Genomic DNA, 11,828 nt, shown 5'->3' on the forward strand with positions numbered 1-11,828 from the left:
TTAATTGTTGCAGCCAGCGCGCGTATATAGGACCCGGTTGTGGTTGCGTGTGTGACTGATTTGTAAGCGGTGACGTGACTCTCCGTGCGCCAGTATCTCCTTTTCCGGAAGTTGTGGCTATATCCAACGCTGCAGTTGCAAGGGCTTGGTAAATCTAGCAGCTTGCGGTTGCTTCCGCTTTTAAGGTTTTCCAACTTTTACCGCGTGTAATCTGCCAGTGGATCGCGACTTGGAGTGTCCCGGACCGACGTGAGCCAGACCCTCAACGGGATACTAAGTCACTACAATTGCTGCTGTTTTGCCCGGATGTTTTATGTTTTGTTGCATGTTTTAATTGGTTTTAAGTATTAATGTGTTTTATTGATTGGATGTAAATTGGGGGGGCGTCGTTGGGAAGGCTTGGTGCTGGGCGGTGAGGATCCGTGTCGGGCGATACCGCGCTGTGTGGTCGCGTTGCTTTTTTTAGCCCACCCCTTGGGTGGATGTACCTGCGTCATGTACTGCGGGACCCCTTGGAGTGTTAATTAACAGCAGCCTAATAAAGGGAGTGTTTATGGTCTTCGCGTCTCCCCTATGGTGATCACGAATCTGTGTCCTTCTATATTGGAGTGGGTTTTGAACTCCGGTATTCTAATTCTCTGGGTGCAATTCCCAGAGTGGCGTAGTCGGGTTGTCCATTTCCGTATTCCCTCGCTACTTCCTCCCTCAGTAACGCCACAGATTTGCCGTAGTCGGCAGGATCTTCACCAGCATATGGTGGAGCCGTGATTTCCTGATCACTCCCTTGGAAGGATAGGTGAGAATTTTTATTTTTTGTTTTATGATTTGGTTTTGAATGTGTATGTAACCGAGAGGCAAAACAGCAGCATTTGTGTCCGTTGAGCCGGTATTTTGCGTAAATTTGCTGAGTCTCGTAGTCCACCTGCTTTTTATTATCATGGATGACGAAGTGCAACAGCTCCGGGATTTGGTGGGGCAGCTCCAGGCTGATATTGATCGTTTGCGCCAGGAGCGAGCAGAGGCTCCAGATCCCTCTGTCACCCAATCCGCCCCTGCACCTCCACCTGTTTCAGCCGAGCATCGTGTTTTTACCGACCGGTTTGCTTTTATTTCTAGGGACCGGAAGTGTCCCATGTTTGGGGGCAGGTCTGGGGTGAGCTTCGAGGAATGGGAGGACGGGGTGCAAGCGTGTATGCGGGCTCGGCATTTGTCATCTGCTGATCAAGCATTTTTTCTGTTTGACCACTTAGAGGCGGGAGCCAAGGAGGAGATTAAACATCGCTCCGCGGTTGAACGGCGTGACCCGGAAAGGATACTGGCAATATTGCGTGAGCTGTATGGTTGTTCTTATTCTCATGTATTGTTGCAGGAAGCTTTCTTTTCTAGGAAGCAACAGGATGGGGAGGGTCTGCTTGAGTTTTCATTGGCCCTAATGAGTTTGATGGGTAAGATTCAACAGGCTGCGCCACATGCGGTACCTAATGCCGAGGTAATGTTAAGAGACCAATTTATGGAGCATGTTGCTGATTGCGCACTCCGTAGAGAGTTGAAACGACTGGTTCGGTGTCAACCCTCCATGAGGTTGTTGGATGTACGGAGGGAGGCTCTTAGATGGGATCGTGAGGGTACCCCCTTTGGTGGGCGCGGTCGCAGCTTGTCCGTTCCTGCTGCCTATGGTATCTCCTATGGGCTGCAAGGTCAGTCATACTCTGCCTCTAGGGTGGTAGCCTCAAATAGGGAGTTTCTAGAATTAAAGGACCTTTTGACACAGCAACAAGAGCAGATTAATTTGCTCACTCGGTCTGTATCACTTTTGCAGGCCTCTAAGCAAGTTCGCCACCCTCACGGCCCTGTCATTTGTCGCCGGTGTCAGCAACCTGGTCACTTTGCACGGAATTGTGAGGGACCAAGGGTTTCTGGTCCTAGGGACCCACCCTCTTCCGGCTCAGTGTCAAGCCTTGCCCAGTCTGGTCAGCAGCCGGGAAACGAGTACCCGCCGCGTTGTTGAGCCACAGCGCGGAGGGGGTTTCTACTGGCTCTGTAGTGGAGAATGTGGGGATGGTGTCTCAGTTAATGTCATCTTGTCCGCACATTAGCGTTAATATGGGTGGGGTGGAGGTATCCTGCTTGGTGGATACTGGATCGATGGTGTCCACGATTACGGAAAGCTGTTTTAGGAGCCATTTTGAACCATGGGGGCCTGATCGATTGAAGCCGTGTCAGTGGCTGCAGCTTCGTGCTGCCAATGGCCTGGCCATTCCGTATGTTGGGTATCTGGAAATGGATGTGACCCTTTGTGGTAGGGAGATACCAGGTTGTGGTGTATTAGTGGTCAAGGACCCACCAGGGGGTGTAGTTCCCCAAGCACCTGGTGTTTTAGGGATGAACATCATTAGTAAGTGTTATCGCGACGTGTTTGGTCAGCATGGGCCGCTTTGGGTTGAACATCCGCCTGTGGTGCAGGCCCCGAGGTCAGTCCGGCAGGCTTTGCAGCAGTGTCATCAGGTTGATGCGATCCCTACTGAGTCCTGTAGGACTGTGCGTGTAAGGGGAGGCAGGGCGTCTCGTGTCCCTGGGGGTGTCCTTGCATTTGTTCCGACTACCTGTTCTGGTCACATTGCGCACGGCTCTGTCTTGTTTGAGCCGCATGCGGCTGGGTTGCCCGGAGGGCTTTTGGCCCCTTCAGCTTTGGTTCAAGTGGATCGGGGAACTGCTTATATTCCAGTGGTTAACGTGGGTACGGAGGCAGTGGTGTTATATCCCCGTACCATTCTGGGGAGGCTGAGTGATGTTCTTATAACCAGTTTACCTACGGGAGTTGCTGAAGTGAGGGCGGTGGCTGGTTCGGTTACCGATCAAGTTGCCCATGCTTCCATTGAAACCCGGATCCAGGAACTTGATTTGTCAGCATTGCCTAGTTCAGAGCAGGATCAGGTAAGGGCCGTCTTGCTGAAGTTTAGCTCGGTGTTTGCTGCACATGATGGGGATTTGGGTTGCAGTAACCTCATTTCCCACGAGATTCCATTATTGGATGATATTCCGGTTCGTCAGCGTTATCGGCGATTACCTCCCTCTGAGTATGAGGTAGTGAAGGCCCATATCCAACAGCTGCTTGAGGCACAGGTCATTCGGGAGAGTTGCAGTCCCTATGCATCCCCCATCGTTCTGGTTAGGAAAAAGGATGGTAGCCCTCGGTTGTGTGTGGATTATCGGCAGCTAAATAGTAAGACCCGTAAGGATGCTTTTCCATTGCCTCGCATCGAGGAATCTTTGGATGCGCTTTCAGGTGCATGCTGGTTTTCTACCCTCGATCTAGCCAGTGGTTATAATCAAGTGCCCGTTGCGGAATCGGATAGGACTAAGACTGCCTTTTGCACGCCTTTTGGGCTTTTTGAGTGGAACCGAATGCCATTTGGGCTTTGTAACGCGCCTAGTACCTTTCAACGGTTGATGCAGCGAATCTTTGGGGATCAGCATTGTCAGGCATTGTTGCTCTACTTGGATGATGTGGTGGTCTTGTCCTCCTCTGTTTTACAGCATCTGGAACGGTTGGAGTTGGTACTTGGACGGCTACAGCGGGAGGGCCTTAAAGCTAAGTTGGAGAAATGTGCTTTCTTTCAGAAGGAAGTTGGTTACTTGGGTCATGTGATTTCAAGCCAGGGCGTCTCGACAGACCCTAAAAAGGTTGAGGCGGTGGCTACGTGGAAGAGGCCTTCTAATGTTTCTGAGCTCCACTCCTTTTTGGGGTTCACTAGCTACTATCGCCGTTTTGTGGAGGGATTTGCACAGCTGGCAGCCCCTTTGCATAAGTTAGTGGCAGAGCTAGTCGGGACAAAGTCGCGAGGCGCTTCAGGTCGTTCTCTGGCTTCTGCATGGACTGCACAGTGTGAGCTTAGCTTTGAGGGCTTAAAGAGTAGATTGGTGGGGTCACCAGTGTTGGCCTATGCCGATTTTTCTTTGCCTTTTCGATTGGAAATAGATGCAAGCCATGGGGGCCTGGGTGCTGTTCTTTCTCAAGAACAGGGTGGCCTAATTCGGCCTATTGCATATGCTAGTCGGGGCTTGAGGCCCGCGGAGCGGAACATGTCGAACTACAGCTCCATGAAACTCGAGTTTCTTGCGCTGAAGTGGGCCATTACGGAGAAATTTCGTGAGTACCTGTTGGGCGCGAAGTGCATTGTGTTTACTGATAATAACCCCCTCGCCCATCTTTCTACCGCCAAGCTGGGTGCTACCGAACAGCGGTGGGCGGCTCAACTTGCGGTGTTTGATTATGAACTGAAGTATCGGTCGGGTACTAGTAATAGAAATGCCGATGCTTTGTCTCGGCAACATCTACCACCTAGTTCTGCCCCAGATTGTCCTGGGACAGCTGTCCCAGTTGTCGTGCAGCAGACCCTGGTACCCAGTAATTGCATCTTTGCGTCACAGGCGGTTGTTTCGGTCTTTCCGCAGTGTTCTTCGGTCGACTTGCGAGTTCAGCAAGAAGCTGACCCTGATATTTGTAGCATCCTGACCTTTTGGAATAGGAGGGAGCGTCCTACTGCTGTGGAACGGAGTCAGCTATCATCTTCAGCCTTGTTGTTGTTACGTCAGTGGGACCGTCTGGTGGAAAAGGATGGGGTGCTGTATCGGAGGATTCTCCGTCCTGATGGGGGTGAAGAGGTGTTCCAGCTGGTCTTGCCCAGGTCTTTGCAGGTGGTGGTGCTGAAACAGCTTCATCAAGATCATGGTCATCAAGGTATCGAGAGAACGAGTCAGCTAGTGCGGCAGCGGTGTTATTGGCCAGGAATGGCATCTGATATTACACGCTGGTGCCAGGAGTGTGAACGCTGCCAGGTCAGTAAAGACTCTCAGCCTGTTCCCCACAGCTACATGGGACACTTATTGGCCTCACGACCCAATGAAATCGTAGCCTTGGATTTCACCATTTTGGAGCCAGCACGTAATGGGGTGGAGAATGTGTTGGTGATGACTGATGTCTTCAGTAAGTATACTTTGGCTATACCAACACGGGACCAACGCGCCTCAACAGTGGCGCATGTTTTGGTGACCGAGTGGTTTTACAAATTGGGAGTCCCTGGCCGTATTCATTCCGACCAGGGCCGTAATTTTGAGAGTGCGTTGATGCATCAACTCTGCATTTTGTATGGTGTTGGTAAGTCACGTACTACCCCTTATCATCCAGCGGGTAACGGTCAGTGTGAGCGTTTCAATCGTACTTTGCACAATCTTTTGCGGACACTCCCTGCGTCCCAGAAGAGAGATTGGTCAGCATGTTTACCCCAGGTGACATTTAGTTACAATACTACACCGCATCAATCTACTGGTGAGACACCATACTTTCTTATGTTTGGACAAGATCCCAAACTGCCTGTGGATTTTTTGTTGGGCAGGGTTCAAGAACCAGTGCCTGGTACAGTGAACGACTGGATAGTGGAGCATCAAACCCGACTTCAGTTAGCTTTTGAGGGTGCCAGGGAGCGTCTTGCTATGGCCGCAGGGCGGCGTAAGGAGCGCCATGATTACCGGGTGAAGGCTGCACCGTTACAGGAGAACCAGTTAGTGTATGTACGTGATCTCGGAGTCCGGGGCCGACATAAAATCCAAGACCTCTGGAGTTCAGTGGTGCATAAGGTATTGAAAACCCCTAGGTTGGGGGGTGTGGTTTATACTGTCACACCAGTTGATGCTCTAGAGAAGGTCAAGCATGTTCATCGGACCATGCTTAAGCCCTGTGTTGGTTGTGAAGTCGAAGGTGATCCTCAGCCTTTTCCAGCTGAAGAGGTGGCTACCTCCGAGGACTCGTTTGAGCAGGAGCTCTGGGTTCGGATCCCTGCAGTGGAGGGGAATACAGCGTCATCTGCCCCTGGGGCTGCCTGTACAGGTCTTTCCCAGTGCCCCCAGTCGTTAGCTGCAGCGTTGCCTCCAGACATGCCAATTCACTCTGGGGTAGGTGGGGAGGAATATGCCTCTTGGCATACGGGTACTCCTTCAAGACCCTCTGTAGTCACCACTCAAGTGATGGAACAGCCAAGTACCAGTGGGGTAGGGATACGAAGAACCGCCAGGACCACTGCAGGCCGACATACTAATCTTTACCATCTTCCTAGGTCGGTAGGGGGCGTGGCCTTGGGGGCTGTGAGTTGTTCCGGACCTGTGTCTCATGCAGTAGGGGCTATGTTTAGACCTTGGCAGTAACTCTGGGTTTGGTTGTAGCTGTCCATCGTCGGGACGACGATGCAAAATCCTGGGGTAGATTGTAATGAGGTGGAGCTGGAGGGTGCGATCTGGTTGGGGCACGGTAATTTCATTAACCTGATTGCTTAATTGTTGCAGCCAGCGCGCGTATATAGGACCCGGTTGTGGTTGCGTGTGTGACTGATTTGTAAGCGGTGACGTGACTCTCCGTGCGCCAGTATCTCCTTTTCCGGAAGTTGTGGCTATATCCAACGCTGCAGTTGCAAGGGCTTGGTAAATCTAGCAGCTTGCGGTTGCTTCCGCTTTTAAGGTTTTCCAACTTTTACCGCGTGTAATCTGCCAGTGGATCGCGACTTGGAGTGTCCCGGACCGACGTGAGCCAGACCCTCAACGGGATACTAAGTCACTACAATTGCTGCTGTTTTGCCCGGATGTTTTATGTTTTGTTGCATGTTTTAATTGGTTTTAAGTATTAATGTGTTTTATTGATTGGATGTAAATTGGGGGGGCGTCGTTGGGAAGGCTTGGTGCTGGGCGGTGAGGATCCGTGTCGGGCGATACCGCGCTGTGTGGTCGCGTTGCTTTTTTTAGCCCACCCCTTGGGTGGATGTACCTGCGTCATGTACTGCGGGACCCCATGGAGTGTTAATTAACAGCAGCCTAATAAAGGGAGTGTTTATGGTCTTCGCGTCTCCCCTATGGTGATCACGAATCTGTGTCCTTCTATATTGGAGTGGGTTTTGAACTCCGGTATTCTAATTCTCTGGGTGCAATTCCCAGAGTGGTGTAGTCGGGTTGTCCATTTCCGTATTCCCTCGCTACTTCCTCCCTCAGTAACGCCACATAAGCGACGTACGGAAAATACCCCACGGGCCTCAAGGGGTATTTCATGAAAGTAGCTAAATAAAGCCAGACTTTCCCGAAAAAGTCAGACTCAAACTAGCTCCATCTCTAAATGTAGCCTAATGTCGTTCCACTAACGCAGTTCAGCTTTAATTAATCAAAGCTCATACAAGACAGACTTGCATAGTCTCACTTAGTGCATATACCCGAGATATTTAAGAAACTGAATGAATGGATGAACCAATTCAGTTGGAAAGTGTGTAAAACGAGAGCGGTGTTTCTTTCCGCTGCAGAACAAACGCTGCTGATGGAGCTGTATGGAAAAATACAACGATGTAGTTGCTAAAAAAGGCAATACTGTGGCCATAAACACAGCCAGGGAGTCGGCTTGGCAATGAATTGCAGACAGACTAAATGTGTAAGTTATGTAAATGTTACAAGTGTCCAGTACAGTGGCATGGTGGTACAGTGGTTTATCCTGTCGCCTTACTCCGCGAAAGTTCCTGGCTCGATCCCCATAATCAACGGGGAACCTTCTGGGTTGAGTTCATGTGTCATTCTTACTTGATAATGTTATTCTGCATTTTTTAATCTCCATAAAATACTTTCAGTCGCATAAGTGTGAAATGTTGTGTACAAATAACCGTATATTGTCTTTGCTATTTTACTAATAAACTTTCAAATCAGACAGTGACTAAACAAAATATAAAAATATCTTCCTGTTCATATTATTTTAACATTTTTTTTCAGTTTGAGTTATTGCATTTCATGTTTGACCTTTCTAATACGCTTTTACTTGAATTATTTTGGAATTAATTGGAATGTTGAGTTTTGGAATGTGATTTTTTTAATAGGCTTTATTATATTTGTTACACAACATTAGTAGTGAGATCGCGGAATTTCGCCCGACGGTACAATGTTTTGGGAATCTGGTCCTACACGTTGGACATTCTTTGAGACAACGCTTAACTAAGCAGTCAGTTAACCTGGTCTGGATCAACCTTGTTCACTCACCTACTATAAGTTGCCATGGTAGCTCAGCAGGGATTAATTTAAGACACGTTGATGGAAAGGAATTCTCACTTAAATGAGCCAGACTTGTCGAAATAAGTCAGATTTTCCCTTAATCCTGCTTCGTGTGACACCCCCCAGAAGGCTTGGCCCACAGCGTTATGGCCAGGGAGAGTGACCCAGAGTGATCCGACTTAGGCTGTGCTGACGTTCACTAGCATCCGGTCTGATTAAGCAGATGGAGGGGGCTGCATGAGTCGGAACTCCTAAAGCACGTAGCCCCACCAGGCCCTGTCAGCTCTCAAGCTGCCTGCCCTGCATGCACAGCTGGGCCAGTTAAGGTTTGAGGCAGCATCACCAGCACTTGAGTTCATGGACAGCTGGGTGGTGTAAGCTGAGAGGCCTGCCTCCGCTCATACTGCCCGCTCCCCTTCCCACCCGCTCTCACGCTTCCCCCTGTCCCCGGTCAGCACATCCCCATCACATCCTAATGGGATAAGAACGTTCTGAAGGTTTGAGGCAGAATCACCAGCATTTCAGTTCACGGACAGCTGTGTGTATGTTTTCCCTCACTGCTGCTGGCTGACAGACAAACGATGATCCCTGAAGCGGTTAGTATTCTGTAATACAGTAGGGCATTGTAAAGGGAGTGGCGCACGCTGATGACATCATTCACATTATGTCCACTGGGATGGAGAACAGATGCAGGATGATGATGTTTAATTTTTCATCATAATTAGGCAACAATATCGCCGCAGCTAGTGGGGATTCACTGTTTGCTGGTTGCATAGGAAGAAGTGTGCTCACTCTGGGGGGGGGGGGGGGGTGGTAACCCTGTAGGTGCTGAAGGACAGATTCGGCCCAGTAGCCCTGTAGGTGCTGAATTTAACCAACAAGCTATTTAACCAGTTTCTTGACTGAGGATTGTGAATCAAATGCTGGTATTTAGCTCTGCTAATCAAGTGAATCACTGTAAATGTCACTGGGCACAAAGGGCTGCATAGAAAACTGTCCTTCCTGCCTGCTGTGTCTCTGTGTGCTGGAGCCTGATGTCACTGGTTCTCTTCTGCTGTCATGAGAGAATCAGGAAGCCGCCCCAGTGAATAAAGCTTAACGTGGCAGATACATCTTTCCAAACTACAACCCCAATTCCAAAAATGGTGGGACGTTCTGCAAATTGTAAATAAAAACATAATGCAGTGATATGGAAATCTGATGAACCTGTATTTTATTCATAACAGAACAGAAAACACATCAAATGTTCAAACTGAGAAAATGCATCATCGTAAGGAAAAATTTTGAATGTCGCAGCAGCAACACATCTCACAAAAGTTGGGACAAGGCCATGTTTACCACAGTGTGGCATCTCCTCTTCTTTTAACAACAATCTGTAAATGTCTGAGGACTGAGGAGATCAGTTGTCTGAGTTTTGGGAGAGGAATGTTGTCTCATTCTTGTCTGATACAGGATTCTAGTTGCTCAACTGTCCTAGATCTTCTGTGTCATATTTTTAGTTTTATGATGCACCAAATGTTCTCAATGGCTGGAAGATCTGGACCGCTGGCAGGCCAGTTCAGTACCCGGACCCTTCTTCTACGAATCCATCATGTTGTAATTGATGCAGTGTGTGGTTTGGCATTGTCATGTGGGAAAATGCAAGGTCTTCACTGAAAGAGACGTCGTATGGATGGGAGCATCTGTTGCTCTAGAACCTGGATATACCTTTCAGCACTGATGGTGCCTTTCCAGATATGCAGGCTGCCCCTGCCATATGTACTAATGCACCCCCACACCATCAGAGATGCTGGCTTTTGAACTGAGTGCTGATAACACGCTGGGTGGTCCTTCTCCTCTTTAGTCCGGATGACATGGTGTCCCTGGTTTCCAAAAAGAATTTCAAATTTAGATTCGACTGACCACAGAACAGTTTTCCACTCAGCCGCAGTCCATTTTAAATGAGCTTTGGCCCAGAGACGACGTCGTGATTCTGGATCATCTTCATATACGGCTTCTTCTTTGGATGATAGAGTTTTAACTGGCATCTGTGCATGGCAGCGCGAATTGTGTTCACTGACAATGTTTGTGGGAAATATTCCTGAGCCTATTTAGTGATTCCATTACAGAATCATGCCTGTTTGTGATGCAGTGCTGCCTAAGGGCCAAAATATCACAGGCATCTAGTCTGGTTTTTCACAGAGATTTCTCCAGATTCTCAGAATCATTTGATTGCATTATGTGCTGTAGATGATGAAATATTCAACCTCTTTGCAGTTTTATACTGAGGAACTTCTTTCTGAAATTGCTCCACTATTTGTCAGTGCAGTATTAGGGGTATTGTGACCCTCTGCCCATCTTTACTTCAGAGAGACACTGCAACTCTAAGATGCTCTTTTTATACCCAGTCATGTTACTCACCTGTTGCCAATTGACCTAATTATTTGCAAATTGTTCCTCCAGCTGTTGGGTTTTTGTACCACAAACTTTTCCAGCCTCCTATTGCCTCCATCCCAACTTTTTTGAGATGTGTTGCTGTCATGAAATTCAAAATGAGCCAATATTTTTCATGAAATAGCAAAATGTCTCAGTTTAAACATCTGATATGTTTTCTATGCTTTGTTGTGAATATAATACGGGTTTATGAGATTTCCATATCATTGCATTCTGTTTTTATTTACAATTTGCACAATGTCCAACTTTTTGGAATTGGTGTTGTAATATACCACAGTGTTATTCTTTATCTGCAGTAACAGCAATTTTAATGGGGAACTTTTCAGTCTTTCTGTTACATTTGTGTCTTTATGTTTCTGCCTAATTCACAGAGACCAAATGGAAGATTGCAGTTCAGATCTACATGATAAATCGGGTTTATCATCCATATTGAAGGTTTGTATTTATTGCTGATATATATTTTCTTGGCTGTTATGTTAATTAGCTTATATTTTATACAGCTGTACAATAAGAAATTCATCATCTTAAAGAAAATATGTTTTAATCTATGATTCACAAGTGAAACTCTGAAAAGGTTTGGTGTAAGTAGCAATAATTAACTCTGACTGTTTATTTTAGTCACTAGAGGAAAAAGCCATGAAGTTCCTAAAGGAGGAACTGAAGACATTTGTGAGGTACCTAGATCAGAATTACCCAGAATGCTCTGAGCCTCAGCTGGAGGAGGACAATGACCTGGACAGTGATGGTCAGATGCAGAAGACCAGTGTTAGAGAGGTAGCTCTGAAGATAACACTGTACATCCTGAGGACCATGAAGCAAGATGATCTTGCTGACCTGCTGGACAAGAGTAAGAACTTTATAACATTATGTACATGTACAATATTGTCTAAAAGTCTTAGGCAGCCAAAGAAAAGGATGTTTAAATGGTCTTCATGTTGGTGTAGAACTACTATAATATGTATGTCAAAGTGTGTTTGCCATTTCAGAACCTCTCCCAACATCAGCCTAATATTTCATGCAGTATATCCATGTATTTTTTTACTTGACCACTAACACAGCTTATGTGGCTGATCAATATCTCCTTGAGTTTTAAATTAATTTAATTAATTCATGAAGTGAGCTGGTGGTGAAATTTAACAAATACATGGACTGGCTGTGGTGCCCCTGAGGAGAGGTTTGGGAAATGAAAAGGGGTTTTGTGTTTTTTTTTGGTTCTGAGCAGATATACACTTACTACCCAGATAAATGGCTTTAAACATTTCCTTTGGCTGCCTAAGGCTTATTCACGGTCCTGTATGCGGTGTTCCAGTAAAATACGCATGATA

General features: G+C 47.4%; 2 protein-coding genes across 8 annotated transcripts in view; one reads left to right on the forward strand and one right to left on the reverse strand.

Moving 5' to 3' along the window:
* The window catches only part of LOC125723415 (G-protein coupled receptor family C group 5 member B-like), a 337,495-nt gene that overhangs the window by 195,226 nt on the left and 130,441 nt on the right, over positions 1-11,828 (reverse strand). The gene's annotated exons all lie outside the window — the stretch shown is intronic.
* The window catches only part of LOC125723385 (NACHT, LRR and PYD domains-containing protein 12-like), a 57,992-nt gene that overhangs the window by 21,167 nt on the left and 24,997 nt on the right, over positions 1-11,828 (forward strand). For 6 of the 7 annotated variants that reach the window (XM_048999955.1, XM_048999957.1, XM_048999956.1 and 3 more), the window contains 2 exons: positions 10,875-10,938; positions 11,122-11,350. In XM_048999955.1, the coding sequence (XP_048855912.1) occupies positions 10,875-10,938; positions 11,122-11,350 (293 nt within the window). Of the gene's footprint in view, positions 1-7,184; positions 7,463-10,874; positions 10,939-11,121; positions 11,351-11,828 lie in introns of those variants that run through there. The other variant, XM_048999961.1, reaches the window with a different exon arrangement.

The sequence above is a fragment of the Brienomyrus brachyistius genome, unplaced genomic scaffold (genome assembly GCF_023856365.1).
Source record: "Brienomyrus brachyistius isolate T26 unplaced genomic scaffold, BBRACH_0.4 scaffold48, whole genome shotgun sequence".
NCBI lineage: Eukaryota > Metazoa > Chordata > Actinopteri > Osteoglossiformes > Mormyridae > Brienomyrus > Brienomyrus brachyistius.